The sequence below is a fragment of the Pseudopipra pipra genome, chromosome 6 (assembly GCF_036250125.1).
Source record: "Pseudopipra pipra isolate bDixPip1 chromosome 6, bDixPip1.hap1, whole genome shotgun sequence".
Classification (NCBI taxonomy): domain Eukaryota; kingdom Metazoa; phylum Chordata; class Aves; order Passeriformes; family Pipridae; genus Pseudopipra; species Pseudopipra pipra.
Genome location: NC_087554.1, coordinates 25,492,065 through 25,518,850, shown reverse-complemented (window position 1 = coordinate 25,518,850; position 26,786 = coordinate 25,492,065). Strand labels below are relative to the sequence as shown.

The 26,786-nt window shown below is 49.5% G+C and overlaps 2 protein-coding genes across 14 annotated transcripts in view; both read left to right on the top strand.

The window, feature by feature from the left end:
* Window positions 1-19,719, top strand: part of CREB3L1 (cAMP responsive element binding protein 3 like 1) — a 63,577-nt gene extending 43,858 nt beyond the window's left edge. For 6 of the 13 annotated variants that reach the window (XM_064657995.1, XM_064657994.1, XM_064657991.1 and 3 more), the window contains 10 exons: window positions 3,239-3,399; window positions 5,065-5,143; window positions 6,028-6,188; window positions 6,830-6,979; window positions 7,771-7,829; window positions 9,699-9,767; window positions 12,054-12,153; window positions 16,175-16,295; window positions 16,743-16,989; window positions 17,387-19,719. In XM_064657995.1, the coding sequence (XP_064514065.1) occupies window positions 3,239-3,399; window positions 5,065-5,143; window positions 6,028-6,188; window positions 6,830-6,979; window positions 7,771-7,829; window positions 9,699-9,767; window positions 12,054-12,153; window positions 16,175-16,295; window positions 16,743-16,989; window positions 17,387-17,423 (1,184 nt within the window). In that variant the 3' untranslated portion in view covers window positions 17,424-19,719. The remainder of the gene's footprint in view (window positions 1-3,238; window positions 3,400-5,064; window positions 5,144-6,027; window positions 6,189-6,829; window positions 6,980-7,770; window positions 7,830-9,698; window positions 9,768-12,053; window positions 12,154-16,174; window positions 16,296-16,742; window positions 16,990-17,386) is intronic. The other 7 variants (XM_064658000.1, XM_064657999.1, XM_064657988.1 and 4 more) reach the window with 4 other exon arrangements.
* A 2,190-nt stretch (window positions 19,720-21,909) lies between these two features.
* The window catches only part of DGKZ (diacylglycerol kinase zeta), a 54,741-nt gene continuing 49,864 nt past the window's right edge, over window positions 21,910-26,786 (top strand). Inside the window, exon 1 of the mRNA XM_064657986.1 lies at window positions 21,910-25,318. Coding sequence (XP_064514056.1) covers window positions 25,080-25,318 — 239 coding nt within the window. The 5' untranslated portion in view covers window positions 21,910-25,079. The remainder of the gene's footprint in view (window positions 25,319-26,786) is intronic.

Sequence of the window (26,786 nt, the reverse complement as noted above, 5' to 3'; positions counted from 1 at the left end):
TTACAACACTGTGCAGTCCTTTTGGCACAGTTCCATCCAGTCTCAGTCCTTTTAGACATTCATTTAAAATTAATTGTCCAGGAATGGCTTTTCTTTAACATTAAGCAAGCTCTGCTTGGTCTGCAGAGCTCCTCAGGAATGCCCTCGCTCTGTCTAGGCTTGGAGCTGGCTGAGGCTTGCTATTAATCAGCTTTCTCCCAGCTTTTCTGCAGATCTCCAAAACTTTTCCAAATCCTGCCCCTTCCCACATGGTTCCCACAAACACAGGTCAGCTAGAGCAAGCCAACTGGGTGCATTGTGACCCCGCTTATCAGCAGAGTCTGCTTTCCAGATGGTTTGTGCATACAGACTGGTTCTTCAGTTGTCAGTACCAGCCCTCAGTTTTGCAGGGTGTGATTTGATGCCAGGAGCAGGGGGAACCAGGGTTGTGCAGAACAGCGGGTGGTGGACCAGCCTCAGGCTAGTGCCAGCCCTCCAGTTCAAGTCCTGCTTCCTCATTGCTCTTTGCCTCACCTCCTCAACCCAGAGCAGCTACAGATATCTCTCAGCTGTACTTCTTCCTAATATGTACAGAGTATCTAGAGTAGAGGGGGAGCTTCCTGGGATGCCTCATCCACCAGCATATAGTGAAATCTGCAGTGGCTACAGACTGGCCAGGCCTCTGAAACATCCTCTCAGGCAGCAGAACACAGATGTGTCCGCACGAGATGCCTCCTCCTCAATCCCTTATTGACCCTCTGATGGCCTATGTGTTTCTGATTCTGTAACCCAATCACTCCCCAGATAAATCTTAGAGGGTGGGAAAGAGAGCAGAGTCAGAATGTAGACAGGAAATGGGAGGACAGCACATACTTATTTGGGTGTCTGTTCCTTAGCCTGTCTGGGCTGACAGCACTGGGGGCTGCTCTCTCACTGAGTCAAGTCTCACTGGGGAGAGCTCTTGGTGGTCTGCTCTCCCTTGCTTCAGCAGCAGCTCCCACAGAGGGTGCCCCACACTTCTGAGAAAAAGAGGAATGCAGAGCTTTGCAACAGAAAGGGAAGATGAGGAAGATGAGGCTTCAAATCATAGTAAGGCAAAATGTTCCCATACTGGGCATAGTGAAAACATAGAGGAATTTAAATGGGGGAAGCTGTGGATGCTTCATTGCCTTTCAGAGCAGTAAGTTTAAGTCAGACAACCATCTGTCAGGACTGACACAGATGTGGTTGAACTTGCCTAGAGCAGTGGGATAGACTGGAAGATCTCTCAAGGTCCTTTATCTCTGTGACAGGCAGAAGTCAGTCCACGTTTTCTGGACACAAACACTCATGGCTGTGTACCACCTTGCCTCCTTCCATCAGAAAGGGTCTGTCTGCATACCAGAGGTGTGCAGGGGGGGTTGTCTGCATACCAGGAGACTTTGCTACCAGCTGCAGGTTTGGTGTCCTTTGCAGGACAGAGAAAACACAGTCCACTCTGTGTCTGCTCAGAAGCCTCTCCATTGTTATGCCTGTGCAGTGCAGCCCTGCCTGAGACGCTGCCTGATGACATTGGCCCTGCTGCATTGTGGGAAGCTCTAGGAAGTGATCTAGCAGCACTGAGAGCAGCACTCACAGCTAATACACACACAGAGCAGCCACAGGAGCTGTGTCTGTGCTTGAAGATGTCCAGTCACAGAGGCAGCTGGAAGGAACGAGCATGTGCTAGAGATACTTGTCTAGGCAGAAAATAAGAGGTGCTAGACCAAAGACAGGAAGATAACATATTCCATTGGCAAGGACAGCACTGTGTTAACTGATATAATCCTTGCCCAGGCTTTAACACCACTCTGTCCAAGCAAAAGCCAGAGGCAGGATTCTGCCCTGGCGTCTCCAAGAGGCAACAGAGGCTGAGTTGTTAAGGTACCTTTAAGTTTAGATCAGATGGCAGCTCCACATGAACAGCTGTTTGCTTGTACTCTTTGTGCAGGCTTTTCTGGACCTGAGAAGGACCTTTTTCTCCCTCTCCTCTTGCCAGGACATCTTCTGCACTGCGGCCTGCACTGAAGAGCTGCTGTGTGCAGCAGATAGCTAGGCAACATCCCTGGGTCTGACTGAGAGTGCTGCATGCAGAGAGCAGTGCAAGAGGGTCAGAGAGTGAGTTGGACTATGGCCTCATGTGGAGGCAACTGGGGCACTATCTGGTGACATGCTTAGCAATAGTTTGTCCTGTGTCAAGCCAAATGTGTTTCTGGTTGTCAGATAAAAAAGGAAAGGGAAGGCATGAGGATTAAGAAGGAGGGTGCAGGCTGTAGGCCAGCCAGGAGTAGCTTTTTGGCAGGCTGAAGTGTTTGAAGAGCAAAGACCAAAACTTCAGAGCAGAGTCCAGGCAGCTTTCCTGCCTAGCACTCTTTTTTCCCATCTGAGCTGCAGTTTATCCAGTGCTGCATGAATCCCAGTTCCTGTGATCTCTAATTCCAGTGACAAGCCAGGCTCACGTCTCAAATGTGCACAGGACAGAGCAGGCAGGGAGCAAGTTCTCTTCAGACACTTCATTTCCCTCACTGCTGCTTCTTGCCCCTGCTAGCAATGGCAACACAGCACAGCTGCAGGCAGCAGTTCCGCTGAGCAGTGCAGGGTGAAGGAGAGAGTCTCAGAGGTGAGACTGAGGGGACCAGCTGTGGAAGCAGCCTCACAAGCAGGTGCCACACTGGGCTTCCTTCCACAGAAATGGACCTTCCTCCTTTCTGTCAGGCAAAAAAAGCCCATCATCCAGATGATGGCACAACATCATCTGGAGGCCAAAGCAGCACTGTCAGCCTTTTACTGTCATCATGCTTGCCCTCTCACCAGCTTTCTAGCACAGAGATGGTGCTATTCTTGGTAACGCACCTGGCAGCTCTGTGATGCTGGCCATGCTGCCTCAGGAGCAACAGCCCAGCATCCTCCTCTCGCTGAGCCCTAAATATAAATAAGCTCCAGAGGATGAGACATAGACATTACTGGGGGAAGAAACCCTGCAGCTGTCCTCCAGAGCTTGGGCTGCACAGTCAGAGCACAGCAGAGGTACAATTCCTCTAGCTCTGTCCTGTCTGCTCCCCACATGCTGGGGGTTCACTCCCTTTTGCACTCTGTGTTGTGGGCCTGCACATGCTTGTGTGATTACAGTGCTAAACTTGGAAAGACAGCCTCCTCACTCAGGGGGAAGCTGTCTGCATGGCTTTTATTTTCCTTGCCCTGTTCTTGCTAGAGTTTGACTCTCACATTGTGCATGTTTCAGAGCTGGAGAATGGAGTGTGGTCGCTGGGGCCCAAGCTCTGCTCCATCATGGTGAAACAGGAACAGAACCTGGCTCTAGACCTGCCTGAGTCCCAGCTAGCTGCCAGCTCCATACCAGTGCTGAACCTCAACCCTCTGCAGAGACTGCCAGTCCCCGAGGAGGTGAGCCCATCTAAGATCCATTGGGAACCTGGGCTCTCACACAGCGGCACCCTTGGTGATGCAGACTCAGCCATGTGACTGCAGGGTCCTGCAAGGTGATTTAGCTGCTGGACAGAGAGGAGAAGGTGATACAAAGCCCAGATACTGTCATTCTCCTCTTGAAATGGCAGTCAGAGGAGCAGCATTCCTGATGTTGGCTAGAACTGTTCTTGATTTCTGCAGTGAAGCTAGAAGACAGCTTATCCTTCCAGAGAAAGTGGTGAAAGGAGGATTTTCTCCAGCACAGGAGGCTTTGCAATCTTGGTTAAATATAAGCCCAGTTCCTTGGCACAAAAGCCAAAGGCTTTAAGCTTGCACCTGATGGAGATCTGTCCCCTCCAATCTGCCAGTATTTCTATAGCCACTCTTGGCTTATTTTCATTTTTCAGAAAACAGTGTAAAGTAGTGCGGTGCCAGTGACCCCACTATTCCTGAGTATAGACCCCTCCTCTGCCGCTCTCTTTTGGACTTGTCACTTGGCCTCTCACTTTTCATAACTGCTCACTAGAAGTGGAGGTTCCACTCCAGGTGCTGCTTGCTTTTTCCTATGAAGCAGCAGGAATTATTATTTCTATGAAACAAGGGGCCAACTCTTTTTGTCATATCCAGATTTTTAAGAAATCTGTTTGTCTGAAGGAGGTACAGTTATGCCACTGGCATCTGGGTGTAAGTCAAGGGCTCAGTTTGGCTGGCCTTGAGTCCAGCTGTGTTCATGAGAAGGTCTGATCAGTCTCACACAGACCTTGCCTATCCTGAAGCAGCTCAGTAGATAACAGTAGAGCATCTCTGGGGTTCACTTCATTTTTTCACTCATGCTGATCATCTTCCCATTTAAGCAGCCATCCAAAACAAATGGTTTTTTCCAGCCAAAACTGTGCACAAACTTCCTCTATTATTTACACAGCTTGAACTTACTGTGCCCTCAAAGCTCTGCTGTGTGCTTAGCAGCCATTCCATGGTCTTCTCTCAGCTGTGTTTACAGTCTGGAGGAGTTTGAAATGTGTCTGTTTAGTGTAAAAACTCCAACCTATGGTGGGCAGGGGGCTGGCAAGCAAAGGAGCTGAAGGGCAGCATAACCCAGATGGGAATAAATCTACTCTTTATTCAGCTCTCAGTCCCCTCCGATTGGAAACAGTTGACCAGTGGCCTTGAGGAAAATCATGTGAGCAGGACAGGGTGGTTGTTCTGTTTCTGTTCTGTATAACCTCTATATTCCCATTTATAATAAAGGCAGATCAAAGAGGGACTTTGCATGGTAACACATGGGTTGGTTTAAATTACACTGTCTGGGTCTATCAAAATAATTGCCAAGGATAAAAGTCATCTCCCTTTTGGAGGTACTCAGCTCAGTGCATTGCTTGGCAGCACAAGCATCTGCCTCTGCCTTTTCCTCTGCAAACATATTTGCACTCTGTGTGCCCAGCAACTGAGACTTCAGAGGCTTATGTTTGAACTCTTGGTTTCCTTTATGTGTGGTGAGAGGCTGCTTTGGAGCAGAGCTGTGAGGTGGGGCAAGACGGGCAGCAGGGGAGCAGTGACTGTGAACAGAACTGGTGGGGGCCTTTTGGGCAGGGGAGGTGAGGTGTTTGGCAGTGCCCAAAAGCTCTTTCTGCTTCTTTTCCACAGATTCCAATAGAAATTACTCCAGCTCCTGTGATCAAAGCTGAACCCAAAGAGGTGAACCAGTTTCTAAATGTTCCTACAGGTAAGAAGATAGAATTTCCTGGTCAACTATATTACTCAGATATGGATGGTTATTATATTGGGAGAAAAGACAACACTTGAGGTCGGAGCCATGCATACAAGGTAAGCGTTGGGGCACAGAATAATAGAGGAGTGAGCATTGCACTGTTCCAATGCAGATCGGTGTCTGGACCAGCAGCCACACACAGAAATTTTTCAGATAGGGACTCCCAGGCAAAACAGGCTACTTCAGAGTTGGAAATATGCAAGAGTGCCTTTAAAATCCTCAGAGAGACCGTAGAGTTATCCAAAAATAACCATCTGAAAGTCAGGAAATTCAGGATCCAGTTTAATTTGAAAGAAACCCAAGCATCTGAAAATCTGCCGATGCACAAATGAAAGCACTATAGGAACTCCCACTACTGCAGAAAGACATTCCTTAGGCATATTCCCACTTCCATGAAGGCCCCCAGGGCTCTCCAGTACAAAGTGGGGACAGTTTTCAAGTGCTTGGAAATTAACTGAGTGACCGGAGCCCCTTTGGATCAAGTGTGCTGTCAAGTGTGTGAGCCCAGCAGTGCTTTGGAAGAGCTTTTCTCTCACAGAGCTTCCTGTACTTGTGAACATCAGGGGCTTTGTACTTCATTTTGGTTGAACTGGAGTACCTTATTGTTTTGTAAATACCTTCAGTGTCTTGGCAAAGCCCCTACCAGCTCTCCTGCAGTTCCTAGTTTAGCACATTTGAAGTCAGTCTCACTTCTCTCTTGGGCAGTGCTCAGTCCACCCTGATTCTCAGACCCACCCCATCTTGGGAAACTCATCACCCTCTCCTTTCTTCTACCCTCTCCTATGCCTCTACCAACAGGCTGACATGAGAGCCATTGACTTGACCTCCTTATTTCTCAGTAGATGACCTGGTGCAGATGCCTCCAACTCCACCCAGCAGCCATGGCAGTGACAGCGATGGATCTCAGAGCCCTCGGTCCCTGCCTCCCTCCAGCCCAGCCCGGCCTGCTGCTCGCTCTTCTACTGCCATCTCCTCCTCACCTCTCCTCACAGCACCACACGTAAGGAGGCAGCAGGACATCACTGGGACACAGGGCTCCTTGGTGCTCAGAGGGATTTGAAGGCTTTCCAAGGCTCACGTAGGGGATCCTGCTCTTGTTATGGTCTCCAAGCTGCAATGCTCTGGCAAAGCAATGTGATGTCTTAGCACAGGGATGTGGGGAAAGGATGGTGAGGAGTGAGGAGAGGCACAATGAGTCTTGCATAATACCTACCATCAGCTACCTTGTTTTAGCAGGTACTGTCTTTCACCCCTGACCTTGGGAAGTGGCCTATGCACTAGAGGACTTTCTGAGGAGGTTAATGGGAGAGAAAGGAATTATTGAGAATTCCCGTAACCAGACCATTTTATCCATTGCCCAAAAGTTCTTTGGTAGGGTCCTGCAGTAGAATTGTGTAGCCAGCCTCACCACGAAAGAGCAGATCCCCTCCCAAGTAAAAGAGGAAAAGAGCTGCTGAGCTGTGCCCCTGTGATCAGGTTGAGAGCAGAAAAAAGCACTGTCCTGCACCTATTTAGTATCAGTGGGAAGCAGTGTATTCTATTCTGATGTATACAGCCTCTGGATGCTCTGCAAGGCTTTAAAGAGGATCACTGGGATAGAACTCCTTGCTGGCACTGATGGATGCTCTGTGTGTGTTTCAGAAGTTACAAGGAACCTCTGGCCCGCTGCTCTTGACTGAAGAGGAGAAGCGCACCTTGATTGCCGAGGGTTACCCCATTCCTACCAAGCTGCCCCTCACCAAAGCAGAGGAGAAAGCACTGAAGAGAGTCAGGAGGAAAATCAAAAACAAGGTGACTGCAAAAAATGTAATCATGCAGTTCCCATGATTCCAGAGCATCCTCAGCTGACCAGTGCTATAGTTACCCTCACCTCCTCAGCTGCACTGCAGCTCAGAAAAGGTGGGATCCTGCCTTTGGTACATTAGCACGAGCCTCCCAACCCACAAAAATGGTGCCAGGGGTCATCTCTGCATGCTTGCTCTGCATACAGCCATATCCGGGAAGTATGGCTTCCAGCCCAGCTCCTGGGAATGTGTGGCCTTCATAGGGCCCACAGGCCAAGGCATCACGGATCAGACTAACTGGCCTGGTCAGTTCCCTTGCTGGTGGAGGCAGGGAAACCAGAGCCATTGCATGATGCAGGACGGGTGATGCACAGAGCTCATGAGCCAGGCAGAGGCTGTGAGCTTTATACTGTATAGGAAAGCATCCTGTGGGAGAAATGGTGAGGAGCCTGAATTAATCACCAGGTGACTCATAAGTGATCTGGGGCAGAATCAGCCCAGATGGCCACAGCACATACCCATGTGAGTCAGAGGAGTTCAAAGCAACCCTAAAGATGCTTTTGGCAGTGAGGGACATACTGCAACAAATGGTTGTGGCCTACAGGCCAAGAAAGGCTGCATACCTACAGCATCCATCCCTCCCAGTTTTGGCCTGGAGACCAATAGGAATGACAGACTGGAAGGCAACTTCCCCATTTAGAGTGCTGTGTGTGCAGGGAACAGACAAGATGCATGAGCCACAAAATGTCCAGACGTTTATGATGTTGATTCCTCTCTGATGGCTTGCCTCCCTCCCAGATCTCTGCTCAGGAGAGTCGCAGGAAGAAGAAAGAGTATGTGGAGTGTCTAGAGAAAAAGTAAGTTTCTTCTTCTCAGTCTTATCTTTAAAAAAAAGGAATCCTGTCCATGCACAGTCTTCCTTTCTAGTGTTTTGTGAATTGCTAAGAAAGTATGATTTCTTGCAAGGCTGGCTGCACAGGAGTTTGGTTTGGGATCCTGCCCCTGTTTCCCTCCTTCCTAGAAGCCTTCCTGTGGGATAAAGATTGCTCAAGAAATTTTATGTTTCCAACTGCTTAGTTTGGCTGGTCCCCTGCAAAACACAGGCCATTTTGGCTGCCAACAAGGTGGGATTTTGGGTAAGAGTCCTGTTTCCCCACTAGAAGTTGTTTCTGTTTTTTTTGTCCCACAAGCAGTGGGCTCTCTGAGAGTGCTATCCATGGCTTTTCCCCCTCTCTTCCCATGAAGGCGGACACACAAGCACTTGACAGCAAGAAAAACCTTGCACTACAGTTATTCCCCACACTCCCTCCCCTTCCACTCTCTGCATTAGCTTTGGTATTCTCCTTGCAACCCTGAGGTCCTGCATGAATAGCAGGCATAAGCTTATGGTGACATCACATAACACTGACAGGGTAGAAAATAACTTCTGCACTAGCAACCCCAATGGGCATTCCCATAATGGGCAAAGAAGAATGCTAGGATCCAGGAGCAAATTGATGTTTCTGCATAAATACTATTTTCTTCTCAGTTCCTAACACCATCTGAGATCAGCAAATGGAAAAAAACAACCCCCCAACCCAACCTTCATTAACTCTTCTTCCTGATGCTACCTGTTTATCTTCTCTAGTTGCATAGAAATGCTGAATTAAAACAGATGACTTGAGGCATCTTCAGGTTCTCACAGAGCATTTCAGTGTGCATGTGTGTGTCCAGGCATCAGAGCACATAATCTCCAGCTAGTGTCCCACATTGACACCCAGATCCTTCACCCAGATCCTTCAAGCTGGAGCTGGGGAGTTGGCTGGCCTTGCTTAAGGGACAGGTCCAGGGCGTTTGGTGCTGGGGCCTTTTTCCCAGCTGTGGCCGTGCGTGGTGCCTGTATGTACTCAGCGGTTTGTTACACTGGAGCATTGCTATGACAGATGGCTTTCAAACAATGCCAGGTTTAAATGTGAACCAAAAGCAGCATTCAGTGATTTTTTTTAATGGAACATGTCTTTGGTCAGTTTGGCTTTCTGTAAAAGCTGGTTAGTCAGAACCTGTAATTGGGCTCTTCACCATTCAGTTTGGCACTTTTGCTGCAAGCCCAATTTTTGCACGGAACGCCTAGTTCAGAGGCTGTCCTGGAAACCTCCGTCAGGATCAGACTGTGTCCCTGGCCTGCCTTCCTCCGGGCGTGGAGGCATTCCCCTTCCCTTGTCCCAGCGCAACCCAACCACTGCAGTTGGGAAGCCGTAGGACGGAGCCTGCAGGTTCTCTGCTGCCCTCAAGTGTCTGCAGTCGTAACTGGCCCAGCGTTTGCACGGAGCAGCCTGGATTTCACAGCCAGGGTGCACAGCCAGGGCAGGTTCTCAGTCTGAGTGGGAGAGGTTTTACTTTGTCCTCCTCCTCCTCATTTTTCATGCTCCTTAGGGGGGTTTGGAAGTGATGGAAATGTCTGCGTAACTTTGGGTCTATCCTGACTTGATCTGCCTGTAACCAAATGTTACTGTCTCTCCCAAACCTCGGGAAACCCTGAACTGTCACACTTAACTGTTCACCTGCAGTCTCATCCCTGCTCCATCAGGGCTGGCAGCAACATTGGGACAGTAACATTTGACTCCAGGACCATATCTGCAGGTGATAGATGAGGCTACTGAGCCTCCACACCCCAAGAGAGGCAAGCACTACATTCTTTATCTGTCTGGCCTTTGTAACTAACTGGCTTATGGGTTTTATTCCCATAGGGTCGAGACATACACAACAGAAAACAATGAACTCTGGAAAAAAGTGGAGACCTTAGAAAATGCAAACAGGTAAGAGGGGCTAGACCTGACCCTCCGTGGGTAGGGCAGGGTGAGCAGGAAGGGAAGTCAGGGAGTGCTGGGGCAGAGGGCTGAGAAGAGAAAGGCAGGCTGTCCCAGCTCCTGGTGGATGGGTGCTGCTCAGCAAGGCACTGGTTTTCAGCCTGTGACAGCAATGAGGCAGCTGGGTTTGGTTAGCAAGCCTGGAATGTTTGTGTTGGGATGACCAGGCCACGCCACAGCAAGGAGAGGGAGGGAAGGCGTTTCCCATATCCCTTATATTTTCCTCCTTCTCCTTGCAGCCCTTTGGGCTCATGCTGCCTTCCACATTGCCCTCCAGGTCTCTGGCTATATCAAGGACAGATGTATCAAGGGAGGCCTCTCACACCAGCCTCTCAGACCTATTGTTTCTGCTTTTGGGCTCTTTGGAGGAATACAAGGGCCTGGACATATTGTGGCTGTTTCAGGTTTCTCTTGAGAAAGCTGAACAGACTTGGTGAATACAGGGAAAGGCTCTTCCTCTAATAAAGATAGCTCCAACCAAATCTAGGGTAATTCCTTGTGCATGTGGTGTTCCAGCCATTTCTTAGCCTCTTCTGGGCAAAACAAGCCCAGAGAATCTCCTTTGCTGCTGCTGCTGCTCCCCTGAAAGGAGCAAGCTGCTCCCACAGCCCCAAAGCTCCCTCACCCAAAGCTCTGGTGAGCACCTGTGCTTCAAATATGCAGAGCTGGCCAACTGATCACCAGGGGAATTTGCTTCCTTGGAAGCAAATATGAAGACTCCCACCCCTGCAGTGGGGATGGGCAGCAGGAGCTGGAGAAGGGCCCAAATCTGCTCGCCCTTACTGGGTGCAGCAGGTGTGAGCAGGGGCAGGGTCAAGTGCAGGGCTGGTGAAGGGGATGCTCATTTTTGTAGCCCCATTTATATCAGCTCGAATTGAAAAGGAGAACCACAGCCAGAGAGTCAGTTCGTCACCCACTCCTCTGCTGCCATTACATCTCATGGAGAACTCCTAGAGGCTCATGGAGAATTCCTAGAGGCTCTACCACATTCCTTCCTCCCATCCATGACATGAGTGCGGTGGCATTGGCTTCCGGGCCAGCCACTGGTGCCAGAAGTGGGGGCTGTCAGGTGTGGTCTGGCAAAGGTGTGCAAGAGCCAGAGGTCTCCCATCTGCCAGAGATACAGCTGCCCAGCTGCTCTCATGCATGAGGCACAGCTTGCCCCCCGGCCTCTCTGGGAGTGTGGGCAGCCCTGCTGCTGAAAAAGCATTAGCCCCACCCTGAAAAATCAGGAGATTGGCCTAAAAACCAGGAGATTTGTTTTTCAAAATACACATTGTGTTCTTTCTAATTGGATTTGGGTTTTGAGCACTGCCAGTGGGACACTGTGTGCTTCTCTCCATATGTACAAGTAGCTGAAGAGGATTTGGAAAGAGATAAAGCCGGGATTCTCCTGCAATCACCTGGCCCTAGGACCTGGCATTTCATAAAAGTTCAAACATACTTGTGTAAAACAATCAGTGCTCCCCAGGGAAACTCAGCAGTAGTCTGCATTTCAGTAATTTGCAGTTGTTGGGAACTGTGTGCTTTTTAGTCTCCCTCATTCCAGATTCCTTCACCAGCTCAATGAAGGGTTCAGTACCTCTTGGTAACACTTAGCACTGTTCTGTGTTTATGTGTGTGGATGCCCATGAACAGTTAAATGGAGCAGAGAGACCTTAGCACATGTTCCAACCGGGGCAGCCAGAGAATGATTAATTGCTGAACTCAAGATTTGTCTTTGCCCATATTCCTCTGCAGAGTTTGCCAAGACTGAATAAATTGGAGAGGATCACAACTGTTTCTTATTTCTCTCTCTACCTCATGCTTTGGAGCTTCAGAGTGTGTCAGTGAGTGAAGTGGGAGCAGACAAGTCTGTGCTAAAGGCCTGAGCTGTCTACAAAGCTCAGTCACCATCCCAGAGCTTGGTTTTCATGGTACCCTGGCTCTCCACTGCTCTGGGAGTTGACAGGCTGGGCTTTGAGGCAGCCAGGAGTCCTAAATGAATGAGACATTCACAGCAGTGGGTAGGTGCAGTGAAGGTGGTGGTGGATCTGCTGGTGAGATCTTTTTCTGTCTCTCACTTCCCAAGTGTGTTTGTTCAGAGAACTTGGGCAAGATACAGCAAAGGGGAGATACTTGTTTTCAGAAGGAGGAAAAATCAAGATAAAATATGAAGAGAGTAGGGGTAGTCTTGCCTCGCTTACTGGCTGCTGCCTCTTCTCAAGTTTTGATATGAGTTGTTTCCTATCACAGGACTCTGCTCCAGCAGTTACAGAAGCTGCAGGCTCTGGTAGCTGGGAAAGTCTCCAGACCTTATAAAATGGCTTCCACGCAGACCGGGACCTGTCTAATGGTATAAGCTTCATTTCCATATTCCTTATTGGCCATGCTTGTCCAGACAGCTTTGTAGATTGCCTCTGCCCTCTTCCCTGCTGCCCTGCTGTGTTGCCAGTTACATCTGCTCTCTCCTTTTGTATTATAGTCACCAGAGCTGGGCCCTGGGTCATACATACATTGGTATTGTCAGTTGTTTATGCAGAAACATTAGAATAATTCCTGCATTTTCACTGTCTTGTTCTTTGGGCAAAATGGCACTTTGTTTGCCTTTCATTAGCTATCAGCCATTCAGAAAAAATCTTCAATGAGCTTCCATCGTAGTGGGTAGAGTTTTCTTTTGCTGAGTTGGTAATGCTTAATGTCTAACTCAGCAAGGTGGACAAACAGTCCAAGTATTCATCCCAGTGGGCATTACCTTGTGTTTATTAGCAAGAAATGGCATGTTCTTCCTATGCCTGCACATCAGGCTTTGTTAAATCCAGCTGGAATTCTCTTTGTTTGCCCTTTTGACTAACCAAAATTAATCAGGGTTGTCTGTTGTTTTGGTAATCCCTGTTTACCTCTCATTTCTCCTAGTGGAGGATCATGGTTAAATAATATTGGCTTCACTGAGGAGTTTTAGGACATGCCACTGTGTAGCCATAAATAGAGTCAATTGCTTATTCTTCATCTCAGTTTTGGCTGGGGGAAAGTTTCTGATCCATGGTAAAAATATAACCTTCACCCTTGTGATGTCTTTGCAGGATTGTCGTAGTAGCTGGTCATGACAAATTTGTCAGAGTTAGTTATCTTTATCTGGTAATCACTTTTGTACTGCTAACAGTCACGAAAAGCAGACAGATGGTGAGAAGCTTGCCCCATTTTCTCAGTATCCTCAGTGTCCTGAGGGTTTGTTTCTTGCTCTTGGTTCAGTTTCCATAGTTCCAGAGCCCCTGCTCTATAATTTCCAGCACTTTCAAAATCTGCTCAAGCTTTTGGTACTCTTTGCTGCCCCCATGTCAGACCAGATTTTAATGACCGTCTTTTCTTTTTGCTGCTCTATGTCTTCATTCTCGAGTTCTTTCCAGATTTTCAGGTGTGACCTACCTGAGCCCAGTGGCTTATTGCTCCTTAATGCACCATCTCATCAGAATATCCCTGGCTGCAGCAAATCTTCAATGCTACTACCTGGAATAAGCAAGTCCAGAAGAGGTGCCAGATATCCCCTGTGCTACAGACTGATAAAATACCTAATTTAGCGTCCCAACAATGTCTTATCTCTCCTTGCTGCTCCCTTCATTCCAGGCATCCCAGCCCACACACCAACTCTCTCAGGCTTCCTAGCTTCCAAGCATTTCAAGAATTTGTAATTTGCTTTTCTATCTTTGGCCAGTTCCTCTCTTAAGCCTCCTAGTTCCCATTTTCCATTTTCAAATACAGCACTTTTTATCACAAAAGATATGTAGAATCATCATGCCTTGCAGCATAGGAGTGGAGCAGACTACCCTTCTTCTTTAGCTCTATGTCATTCCTGCTGGATATTTGTACAGCCAGTTCTTGAAGGCCTCCAGTGGTGAGCAGTACTCAGCCTCCCAGGGCAAACCATTTCAGTACTATGTTATCTTTTCCAGATAAAGCTTTCTTGCTATTTCATCTCAATCTCCCTTGCAACAGCTTAAGCCTATTAGAACTTCTGCCCAAGCAAGATCTGTTTACTCCCCCTTTGTGCATCTGCATTTTACATATTGGAAAACTCTTGTTTTCAAGCAACTCTCTTCAATCTGCTCTGCTAAATCACTATGATTTCTTCAGTCTTCCCTTGTAGGCTGAATTACTGAATCACTGCTTGTTCCCAGAGCTCTATTCCAGACTTTCTTCAGTGGCCCTGCATCTTTTTGGAAGTATGGGGCCCAAAGCTGGACACAGTGTTCCACCTGAAGGCCAGTACAGATCCAGCCAGAAAGCCTATTCATTCTGCTTGGGCTGCGATTTGCCTTTTGCAAAGTGACACCGATTTGGGCCTGTCTTGTGCTCCATTTTAACTCCCAGATCATCTTCTCTAGAACAGCTGAAACATGTAGTCACTGATGTGTTTCCTCTGTTAATCAGTCCTGCCACCTTGGAGGTTTCAGCAGGTCTCCACATTTGTCTCTATAGATCTTCCCACTGTTCTCTTGGACCACTTCTTCCCATGATCAAGATCATTCTGAATTTGAATATTGACCAAAAGCCAGTCTGCTTGTAGTCTCTCCCATCTGCAGATTTCATACAGTCCATCATTCAAGTAAAGCTTAAAAATGCTGAATCTTGCCAGATCCATAACAGATCTCTCTGCTACTCCATCTGCTACTTCCTCACAGTTTGACAGTGAACCATTTGATAAATACACTCTCAGTATGTCTTTTTTTGATTAGTTTTTCCTCCACTTTTCCAACTGGTTTTGAAATAGTTTTCTCCAGCTTGATTTCCCTCACTTTTAAGAGGTTGAGTAATGAGATGGTCAAAAGCTGTGAGATGAATTGTACTCAGAGTCAAAACACAAGTTATTGTTATGAAGTGTTGTAGAGTTTGAACTAGAACTGAATCAGAGCATCAGAGTTAACCTGAAACAAAACAGAGCAAAAACAATGCTGTTTTGCAAAGCCCCAGTTGAAAGCCATGTTAAAGCAAGATGTTAAGTATACTGCTCTTTCCCAGCCCAAAAACCTGTTTTGTTTTAGGAGGGAAGAACAGACTTCACAGGGCTGGCTCCCTTTTCTGCAAGTTGTGTGTTTGGCTGTGATAATTCCAAGCAACATTTATTCATAATTTATTTTTTCCTCTGTTTTTGTGGAATAAGGATTCTAAATGCCTTGTGTGCCTGATATGGCGTACTTAGACAGCATCTGTGCTGTCCATGTTTAATGTCCTTCCTTAAAACCAGCCATGAAGAGTCTGGACAATTAAAATCCCTCTTTACATAGCACAGTATCCTCGTGTTATTATCCTATCTTCCATATCTCCTGGAATCCACTGGTGGTCAAAATTACCTTGATGTACCAGCTTCTGTGCATTAATTAGGCACAGCTATTCTGAAATAGGTGAACTTCTGAAAAGCAGTCAAGCAATTGCTGGCTGTGCCCACAGGTGTCCCCCCAGGTCAAACTTAGCTAGTTTATACGTAGGTAGTAGAAATCACCAACAGATGCATTGCCTCTTTGGCTGCTAAGTCTGAGTACTGAGCTGGCGGCATGGGTGTTCAGGTAACAAGCATTTGGCTCTGTACCATTTCCCCTATGTCCCTTCTTGCTCTTTACTGACAGTTCCCTAAGCTCTATAGAGGCTCTTAAAATCAGCACTGGCATCTCACTCTGAAGCTTTGCAGTTACAACAGAATTTCCAGACAGGTCCAGACCTACCTGAGGGGCATTTCCAGGGAGATTTCATATGCCTTTCTCCTGTTGAGCTAGTAGCTCTGACTGGTGTGCCTGACAGCAGAAGGTCTTGCACACGTAGTCCTTCATACCTACATGTCAAGCATAAATTTAACCCTTTCATTGGACTCAGCATCTTTACTATCAGGTATTAGGCAACTGTAATTCTGCTGTCATTTCTGTCCTCGCATGGATAGTAGCTTCACCTTGCTATGTCCTGTAGTACCTCACAGATTTCTCCCAGTGAGCTTGTTTTTTCACAGCCCACAATAGCTCCTGCTGAGCCAACGGTCAGGTTCCCTTTGGTCAAGGCAGAGTTCGTCCCTTCTGTTGAGTCTCATTCTTTCTCAGCTCGTTTCTCAGCTACGCCTTCCACTATCTCTTCTCAACTGGATGGACAAGTTCTCACTATTGAACCAGAAATACTCCAAATAAAGCAACAAGAGGAAGTTTCTGGCTTCCCTTCTTAGATTTGAGGCAGAGATTAGAACAGCAAGTCCCTTCCCATCCTGGGGGACCACAGGTACCCAATCGTCAGCCTGATCAGATCTTCTTACACAGCCTCATGTTTGTGTGCTGTGGAGGGGAATGGTTCTTCATGGCATTTCTTCAGCGGCACTGACTCTGTGCTGATCTCCTCTCTAGGTGCTGGCACTCTGCTTCGTTCTGATCCTGGGATCCCTGATGCCCTGTCTCCCTGAGTTCTCCTCAGCATCACAGACAGTGAAAGCAACACCAGCACCAGACATTTACACAACTAGTAAGAGTGAGTCTAATGTGGTTCCTCCATTTGAACTTGTCAAACCATTTCTGGCTCTGCTCTCAACAGGCCCTGCTCAGGCATAGCATCCTCCCCTCTGTGCCTATCCCATATGCTGGGGCTGTGGTGAGGGAAGATTCCTAATCTGTCAGTGGTAAAAACTCTGTTGGGGCCTGTTGTCATTCCATGCTAACTGCTGTCCTAAAACATGGCAAGTGTCAAAGGAAGGAATATGAGGGAAGAGTCCCAGGGCAGACTGGTTGTCTTCTGAAGATGCTATGTGTCCAGGGGTCTGTCTTCATTTGCCTCCTGAAGCTGGGGGGGGAGGAGGGTATCCTGCAAAGTTACACATGGACAAGGCTGGGTGAGCATGTGCTGAAACCACTGTCATGACCCATACCCATTGCAAGAGACCTTATCCTCATTGTTAACCAATGCTCTCCTTTTTTCCAGTTCAGTCACGGAGCCTTCTTTTCTATGATGAGGGTGCTGGCTCCTTAGAAGAGAGCTATAGCTCCTTCCTAACCATGGACCATCCTGAGGGGTGGGAGGCTGAAAAAAGGCAATCTGAGGAGGGAAGGCCTCATCTGGCCAGGACACATGAGACAGCCAAATATCTGAGCAAAACCCAGCTGGAGGGTCCTGACCAGAACCGAACTGACACAACTCTCACCCACCTCAAAGAGCAATTCCATGAGAGGTAAGCACATGGGGCCACCTTCTGAGCCCAAAATACAGTGTGGCGTATGGGAGTAAGCAGCAGGCATGTCTGTCCCCTCTGCTGCAAGCTAAGGACAGCTGAGCCACCTGGGGCAGGCAATCAGCTAAGAGCAGTGGCTGAAGGAGGCCTGGCAGAGAGCATAAGAACAAGTTTATTTTCTAGAGCAAAAGTCTGAGACTTTATAAAGCAGCGTCCCACTAGCATAGAGCTGCAGAGGGCTGGATGACTCAGGTGGTCCCAGGTTTGTGTTCCATTCAGTGACCTGGTGAAGGAGTTCATCCCAATCAGAGCAAACTAGTTGGGCACACAGAAAGGTGAATTTGGATAGGAGGCTGCAATGAACCTTGACTGATGCTTTGTCTTTTCTTTCCCTCAGGGAGACAAGCTCCAGTGAGACAACTGAATTCTTGTAGCAGCTGCTGGACCTCAAGGCCTCATTTGTCAGATTGCAGGATTCCCTCCTCACCAAGCAACTGAGGGGACTTGGCAGGAGAGGACACTGCATTCAGACACTAGTAAACTGGCCTTGGGTTCAGCTCCTCCCCTTCCCCATTCTTCCCATTAGTAATGATCTCTCTAAGGGGAGTCACAGGACTGCCAGAACCAGCAATAGATCTCTGGAGAAGCCCTGGACACCCTCTTCTCCTGGCCTTACCTCCTGCTTAAGTGAGCACTACCCTATGGATGTGGGCTCACCTTGAAGTGGAGGGAGATCAGGGGAAGCCCCCAAACTACTCAGCTCACTCCCCAAAGCCTCCAGACCCAGGGGGCTGTCCCCAGCTCTGTACCCCTTGGCTACATCAGATGCACCTGAAGGAGAGAGAGAAGACAGTGTTGGATTTACTGTCCTGCCTGGGAGACTTAGGAGTGGGTGATGCTGGTGCTGGAGAGATGGCTCTGGAGAGTTTGAGCTCATTCCTTGCCCTCCATCAGTTAGTATATTTCTCCTTCCATTGAGAGAAAACCTAGTTCTTCCTTGCTCTAGTTTTCTCTTGATGGACATGCCTACGTAATTTCAACGCCAAATATCTGCAAAAATCTGCACACAAACGGAGTGGGGAAGACAGATCCCAGACAGATAAATCACCATAAAAATTAGCCAGCAGCTTCTAGACAACCAGAGCTCTGAAATAGATAACAATTTTCCCCCACAACCCACTTCTCCCCACCCTCAGCACCCCTGCTTTGGCAGGAGTGGTATTTCTCCATCTGTTCCCAGCTTGGGCCCTACAGTGCAGTGCTAGCCAGGTCAGTGGTCTTCTCGCTTTCCATTCTGGAGGCATTTCCTTTGAGAGTGAGTGAAACACATTCCTATAATCTGACCCCCGTCCCAGCTCTCCATCCCCAATTCGGCCTCATGACAAATGGGGTCTTTCTAGGAACCACCAAGGAAGGCTCTGAAACCCATTGGAGGTCTGTCAGATTAGCCATCGTTCCCCTCACATCCTCCATGTGCACACAACACAGTGTTGTGAAAACCACTGAGGACATACTGGCATTTCTTGAGACAGGTACATCTGTCAGGAAAGGGGTGGCATGTTGGAATTGGCCAGGGTAACGAAAGACAGTCTTAGACCTCTTCCTTCTAAGTACTGACACGAAAGGTAGCAAATGCTTGCCATACCATCCCTCAGGCGAGACTTGCCAATTTTGGTGTTGAAGTGACCTCATCTCAAGCCTGTGCCATCCTTTTTAGCACCCAGACACTCATTTCTGATCCTTCTCCCTCCCCATCAAAAGCCCCGTAGAAAGGCTTAAGTGTCTCCTCGCTCCATTCCCTCAGCTGCCATTTGATGAAAGGACAACGTGGGACATGAGTGTTGGAGATCTGCGATGTGGCAGGTTGCCCCATGTTTTAACACGGGAGTCCCTGCACACTCTGTCAGGTCTCACAGCAGGTTCCTCTTCCACTTGCTTCTCATCAAGCACCCTGGACTCACTCTGCACTGCCCCAGCCTCTCCTCTTCGTCCAGTCTGGGAGTGGAGAAGGCCCCCTGGAGAGGAAGGATGGGATGGCTCTTGCTCAATGAATAGGAGAAGCGAGGGAAGGGCCCTCATATCCTTCTTTTCTACCTTTTGAAAATTGGTTTTGCCACCAAAGCCATTTAGGAAAAATTTGGACACAGCTAGCTGCAGCCATACCTGCATGGCCAGTGGGGTGAGGAAGAAGGTGGCTTTCAGCATAGCTCTTCTCAAGGTCACCAGATACCACTGCATTTTCCAACCTCCACCTCCACCCCAGCACAAAGAACCACTGCTGGGTCCAAGCACGCCTTCCTCCACCCCAGCACTTCCACTGAGCATGTCCCCATGCCTCTCACTCCCACCGTTGTACAGAGACCAAGAGCAGAACTCGTTTGTACATAATGAACCTTATTTTGTATTATTGCCGATCCCTTAAGATATTGTATTTTGGAGACTCTCAGATCCTATTTTCAGTATTGTATTTTATTAAGAATTAGTGCGGGCTTGGCATCTATCAACTTCTTGTAGCAGCTCACTTTCCACTTATACTCCAGCAGCTGCCTCTTCTCTCCTCTTTGGTTGGTTTTTTTTTTTTTTGGTTGGTTGGTTTGTGGGGTTTTTTTTAATTTTTTTTTTTGTTTGTTTTTAGTTTTTTCCAAGCCACCTTTTCTCCTCCTCCTATCACTTGCTCTGCATTTGCTTTGTGAAGCAAAATAAAAATAAAATAAAAAGTTGCAGCATCAATCCTGGGTTGACAGGTCCTTTCATTGAGGCATGGTCACGCCAGCACATGCACAGCTCCTCACTTCCTGCTTCCTGTTCCATTCCCAGGCCACGTGCAGAATTGCTTCAGTACTGGGACCCCATGCTCACTGTTGGGGGCTAAGAAGCAAACTTGCATGTTTTGTTTCCAGCAGCACTGTCATTTCTTCTGCAGTTCTGAACAAGTCAGAACTGTTCTGTCTCAGTTCCTTTTCCCCCTTCAAAATACCACTATCATTCTCTTGAAAGGAGGAAGATCATGGAAGAAAGTCTGTGAGGTGCAGGGACTGTGAAGGGGTCTGCACAACAAAGACATAGCTCTGGTCCCATCCTGTCTGAAAAACTACTTAAATCCTTCCATTAACTGTAAAAGTGGAGTAGCTGCGCTCCGACTGGCAATGACCTGGGTCCTGGCTGGTAGGCTGGCTGTACTTCTGACAGTCCATTGGCACCTGTGAAAACTGGTTTGTTTTGTCCTGATTTTATGTGAAACACAAGGCAACAGGATCTAGAAAACAAATCTTCATTTTCTAGAAAGCTCCGAGTGGGTACATTAGAATTTGGCTATTGAAACAACTCTTTCCTGCAGTCAGGCCCTCCATATCTGGAAAACAGCCCAAGCAGTAGCCCCTTTCAGGGATGCTACAAGGTGGCTCTGTCTCTCACCTCTGGCTAGGTTGGTACTGCAGGACTGACTCTGCCACAGCAGAAGAATGTGAGGCTTGGGGCTTGCAAAGGTCTCTTTTTGTGGATTACAATTTCTTTGTGGAGAGAGTAAAGTTGATGCCATGCTGTCATGACAGGTCATTGAAGAGCGGTGGGTTAGACTGACGTGGGTTTCGCAGACCCCTTTAGAGCTCCCTTCCCCTGCACACCCACTGAGGCAAGAAAATGCCTGGCCTTGCCCTGCAGTTTGTGCCCTGGGCCAGAACTAGTTTTGATGTTTTCCCTGTTACACCTTGTCCAAAAGCAGCCTCCTATTCCTGCATCAGTATGATGCACCTTCCTCCACTGTGGGGTGGGGCTCCTCTCTGCACTCACCAGATTTCATCCAAGGGAGTGGCTCCTGCTCTGCTCACCCCTGTGAAACTTCACGAAGTTCTTTAGGAATTGCCTTCCAGGGAGATTCTGGCATGCACCCTTCATGCACAATGGAAAACTGGTGCAAGAGGGAAATTCTTAAAAGGATGAGTTCTCAGGCTTTGATGCCTTATCACTGACGTGGCCAGAGCAACCAGAACCCCCTTCCATCAGGAGAAAATTCCCCTCCATCTTGACAAATCCTCCTAATTCTGCAGTCTACTAGATAATTCTGAGCTGCTCAAAGCAGCCACATTAGGATCTTTTGATCCCTGGTATGCCTCTTGAAATGCAGCCAGCCAATCACATCTACCAGTTTGGCTACAGCAGATAATTAGAGCAGAACAAGAGAATTAGCAAAGCAAGAGTCACCTTCTTTACAAGTCACCTTCAGCCTTACTCAGTTGCGCTTGGCCTGCTCCAAGTGCCTCCAGTCAAGCTTTGCCATGCCAAGATGGGCTTTTGCTCATTTAGGGTCACATTTCTAGGAAGCCTATGCACTCTCGACACTTACAACCCCTGAGCAAAGGAGCACTAATGGAACATGGACTTCATTTTTCAGAGACAAATTATTCCTGACTGTTCTCTGTTACCAGGCCAATTGAAAAAAGAAAAAAAAAAAAAAGAGAGAGAGAAAATAATTGGTTTTTGAGGCACGCCACTGCCAAGCAGGCCACTGGCAGTGCATAGCAGCAGCCTTGTGGGTATGTTTTGTTCGTTAAAGAAGGACAAGTCCTGTTAGGGATCTCAGGAGAGTATTCCCACTCTCCAAGCCCAGCACGATCCCTCTTGCTGTTCCCATTTGGGAGTGTGCTAGCACTCACATGGATCCATCATGTGATCAGCAGGCTTTGGTCCTGCTGCCCGGCAAGGAGCCTGGGCTTTGGACACCTTCTGGGGAGAATGGGGAGGTCACACCTCCTGATACTCCACAGGTACTGAGGGCTTGTTAACAGCAATGACACCTGCATGGACACTGACCCAGCCTGCCTCAACAAATCTGTGTTGATTTTCTAATCTGGTGGCTGGAAGGGGCTTACAGGTGAGCAGGGCAGAGGTTCCTCTTCTTCTGCCCAGGGGAGGAGAGCTGTACTCATTAGAAATGCTGCTTCCTAGAAGGCTCATGCTCTGCCTGTGCCTGCAAAAACGAGGATGGGGTCTGTATTGTAATACCAATATACCCTTGCACTGTTCCATGTGCCAACACAGAAGGAAACCCCTACCCAGGGCACAGGTGAGTGCTATGTAAACAGGTGACCTGGCTCAGCTGAAGGGTGCCTTGGGTGCCAGGAGGACAGGACTGACCCAACACAACTGCCCAGCCACATTGTCCCCAGGCAGCATCTGCCTGCTTTTCCCAGGTCCTGAGGGAGCTCCAAGTGAAGAGTGACCCGATTTGTGACAGACATGTGAAATGTCCTTCTGAGACAGGTGGGCAGAGAAAGATGCAGAAGCCTGAGCAATCCTTTACATCCCCTCATGCAGGCATATCCTGTGATGTCTCCTCCAGACACACAAAATCTGCCCTGCCCTGCCTGTGTGACAGCTGTACAGTTTGGCATGTGGGTAGAAAGGGCCAGCTCCTCCCTGCAGAGGAGGTTTCTGTAGCACAGGATCAGCCCCCCGGGAAGGCAGGAGGTACCCACTGTCCAGGCCCTCTCTCAGCCTTGATCAAAGGCGCTGTGACCCCAGAGCTTTGCTTTGCCTGGCTCTTGGGACATTTCCTGCAATAAGGGCCTCTGCTTCCCACCCTGAAGCTCCTTTCCTATGGCACCAACACATCCACCAGTGAGAAATGCTCTCCACTCCTTCCCACCTGGAAGTCTGGAGCCTGCTCTCCTCCAGCTTTCAACTTGCATCCATCCCTTACTGGCCATCCCCTTCCTCAGCTTGGTGGCCTTTAACCATAAGGGATAAGACAGACGTTTGCCAAAATCTCTTGAGCACATGAGTGGACCTGCATCCCCAGTAGCTCCTCTGGGCAGCCCAGCTCTGTCCTACCCTGGCAGCTTGGCCAGCACAGGTGAAGGTGGCTCTCATAAGTCCATGGCAAAAGGGGCACTGCCAGGCCAGAGACAGCCCCAGGGCAGGCAGGGAGGCATTGCCCCATGGGTGGTGAAAAGAACTGAGGTGCCACAGGTCCCTCTGCACCAGCTGGGCACCTGCTGCTTCTCCCTTTCCACAGCCTGCTCCCAGCCTCTGCAGTGCCCATGGGCAGCAAGAGGACATGGAGCAGGGCCATGCATCCATGCAGGGAGCACTGGCAAGCTCCCAGGCAGGTCTCTGTCCCAGCAGGAGAGGGTGAAGCTGCTTCCCCAGGGCCAGCTCTGCTCATCAGGGAGGGTTCAGCCAGCAGCACTCCAGCTTTAATGGGGAACAAAAGCCCTGTGGGGGCTGCAGGGGCTGAGTCACGCAGCAAGGAGGGTGTGGGGCTCCCTGCCAGTCACGGTTCTGTGGAGGAGTGGGCACGGGGGCTGCTGTGCCCCTTGGGAGGTGCAAATCCTCCAGCAGGAATAGAGAGGGGGAGATGTCATAGTTTCATTTAGGACCAGACAAAGGTTAGGTAACTTGAATTGAAGGTGCCACTGGGCTGTGGTTCCCAGGGAAAGCCACAGCCCTTCTCCAGCCTCTGCTGCTTCCGAGTTTGGGGTCAGGAATGGCATGGGAATGTGCTGTGCCGCAGCACCCTGCAGCAGAGATGTCACAGGGCCACATGGAGGTGATGGGGAGTGCTGGCAAGATGAATGAGCTGCTCCTGACAACTCCCAAGCTAATACAACAGTCAGAGCACATTGAGGATGGGTTCCAGCTCCAGTCGTGCCAGACCTTCATGGGATGACACTGGGATTAGGGGTGACGGCAATGTGTTCTTGGTGTAATACATGACTGTCGAGCCCTGTCATGATGCAGGGGCTAGCTCTTATAGACCTGAAGTTCAAATTTTCCAGTGCCTAGCAGATAAAGCCTCAGCATGTGAATCTGGGGCAGAACAAATCAGGCACATATGGGAGCTCTGTGGGGATTTCTCACCCCAGCTGGCATCCACAGCACCAGAGTGGGCAAGGCTGAGGCAGGCCATAGCTGGGACTGTGGTCACAAAGTTCAGTCCCAGCCCAGGACAAACAGACAGTGCAACTCTCCTGATGGATGTGGGCAGAGAACAGAAGGGCCTTTCTACCTCTGGATGCCAAGACTGGAGGAAAAAAATGCCTTGAATTAGGAAAAATCAGGGATAATGTGGCCTCCTAAATGGTAAGGAGCTGAGCCAGCTGGGAAGAGGGAGGCCATGCTATGGCCATACCTGCTTGGTTGAGTACCACTGCCCATAGTCAGGGACCCTGTGCCCAGACAGGTCTTATCCATGTTGGATAATTGGACAAAACAACAGGTACTTTGCTCTGCTGGGGCTGCTGTCACGCAGTTTTCCAGGCTGCCTGACTTCACCTGATGGCAGGTCCGGTTAAGACCCAGCTCCCTGAGCAGCCTTTGCAGGCAGGCAGATGCCAGTTGGACTGTGAGCAGAGAGGGGTGGCTGAGTGGTCACCCTCCTCTGCCTCCCCAGACTCCGAAGGGTTAAGTGCCAGTTTCGAGTGTCTCTAAGGTGACACCAGGCTGCCTGCTCCGTGCAGCTCCCCACAGCCCCCTCCCCACGCACACAGCACACACTCACGCTCACTTTCTGCTTTGTCTTTTGCGAGCTGCTGCAGTGCACAGGCACTTTACTCGCTGCCTACCTCTGCCTGCTGCTCCTGCTCGGCTGCTGCTGCTGGGGACGCTAAGGGACGTGCCTGGAGAGGGACCCTCGCAAGAAGGCAACCCAAGCTCTCTTCCGCTTGCTGCAAGCATCGCTATCCCTGGACTGTGCTCTCTCCTAAGACCCCTTCTCCGGCGAGCGCTGTGTTTCCCACTCCCTCCCCGCCGCCCTCAGTGCCGGCACCTCCGAGGAGCAGCACCAGCGATTCCGTGTTTCTCTCAGATATTCCTCCGCTTCGGAGTGGCAGGGCAGCAGAGACAGCGTAAGGTTGAGCTGCTGTGCCTGAGCTGCCCAAGCTACTATCAAGAGGCTGATAAATACCACTGCAAAAAGTTGGACGCTGCTTTTTCTCGTGCTTGTGCTTCCTCAAGGAGTTACGCCTCGCTGGGATTGTCCCACGGTCCTGGGGAGGCAAAGCAGAGCAGCACCCTGGGACTCTGTGGGGCAAGACCAGGCTGCCCAAGAAGTTTTGGAGGACTCCTCGCCTAGGGAGACACCTCACTTCACCATGGCTGAAGGTCCCGGGAGCTGGAGAGACTTCTCCCCTGCCAGGAATAATGGTGAGGTGGCCAGGGGGGCCACAGCAAGTCTCCAAGGAGCAGTAGATGCAGAGAGCACCGGGCGAGCACAGCGCTTGGGCCTCCACAGCATGGATCCAGCTTGGGAGGAGATGACAGGGGCAGTGGCCGTGGCAGAGGTGGAGGAGCAGTTCCTGCAATTGGCCATCAGAAAGCAAGCCTCTTACAGGTAAGAACACCTCGGTCCCCAAGTGTCAGGGCTGGGCTGGGGCAGAGAAGCGCCCTGCCCTGGGGCATCTCCCTCCTACAGGGTCAGGGTTGGCTCTTCCCACTAACCACCAGCACCTTCTCACCAGAAACCATGTCAGCACAAAGACAAGGGAACCAGTTAGTCCCATCTCTCCCCATCCATGCAACAACTCCCTCTGCAGTGGCAGTCCCATTGTTACTTTTGCAGGTCCCCTTATTTTCCTTCTACCCAACTCCCTGTTCCCATCCTGGGGCTGTGATGCCTCCCAGGAGCAGTCTGTGCCCAAGAGCCTCCCATGAGCTCTGTCATGGGGCCGTGGGCTGGAAGTTTTCCTCTTTCTCTGCAGCACCAGCTTTTTGTTGTTCAGTGCATTGAATACAAGGGACTTCTCATAGCACCTGTTCTCCTTTTCCTCCTCTTCCCCAAGGCAAATGTCCCCTTACTTGATTTCCAGGTCCAGAAACCTTGATCCCACCTGGGGAAATTGAGCAGTGATACAAAGATGAAGGGCCTGAGATTAGGGTTTAGGCTATAAATGTGTTTTTTGGGGGCACCTTGCAGCAAGAGGAGATCTGTCCTGCTTTTTGGTGTGACTCTTCTGCCAGGACTGCTCTGCTTACCCACCTCTGCTATAGCCAAGCAAAGCTGGTGAAGGCAAAGAGTGGTTTTGATAGCTCTCAGAGAGCTTACAGCTTGTGGGAGCCACTGCCTGGTGACACTCAGGTGAGCTCCTATTCCCAATTCCAACCATAATGTCATAATCCTGCTTGGTCAGCATCTCCAGGACCTCAGCTCTACTCTTTCTGTCACAGTGAGAAAGGCCCAGGGTCCCACCCTCCCCTTTTTTTCACTAGAAGGGCGTTTGAGCCCTTCTACTATTTACTACCCCCAATCTTAGCAGAATGGCTTTTAGGTGTAATTGAGGAGAAATCGTTTGATCCTGTATCTGCCCAGAGTAAATGTGAGCACTTGCAGGACTGACCCTGGGTTACTGTGAGGGTCTGGGACTGAGTAGTGTGGAGAAGGCAGGAGCTGCCTCCTTACGGTTCTCCTGAGCTGGCTTGGCCGAGGGATGTCTCTGTGTCCTTCTGAGCTCCATGTCACTATGTCATGCTTAGCAAGTGCCACGTAGTTTACAAGCAGGTGGAAGACTGACATGGAGGATCTTGGTGCCATGCTCACTGCCATGGCAGATGGAGGCCGGATGAGCTCTCCTGCCTCTAGTCTGGGGTGCAGAGTTCCTCTGGGGAGGCAGATTTTGGGCAGGAGCTGTCGGTCACCCCCATCCGCACTCCCATGTGTAACAGCAGCCCTTTTTCTCCTTTGCAAGGGCTGCGGTGCAAGCTATGAGGAAATTGCTCTCTAATACTGCAGTAATGAGAACTAATAGGAAACTGTATTAGTGCCTGCAGAGCAGGAGGGGCCCCTGAGCTGACTCATCTCCAGC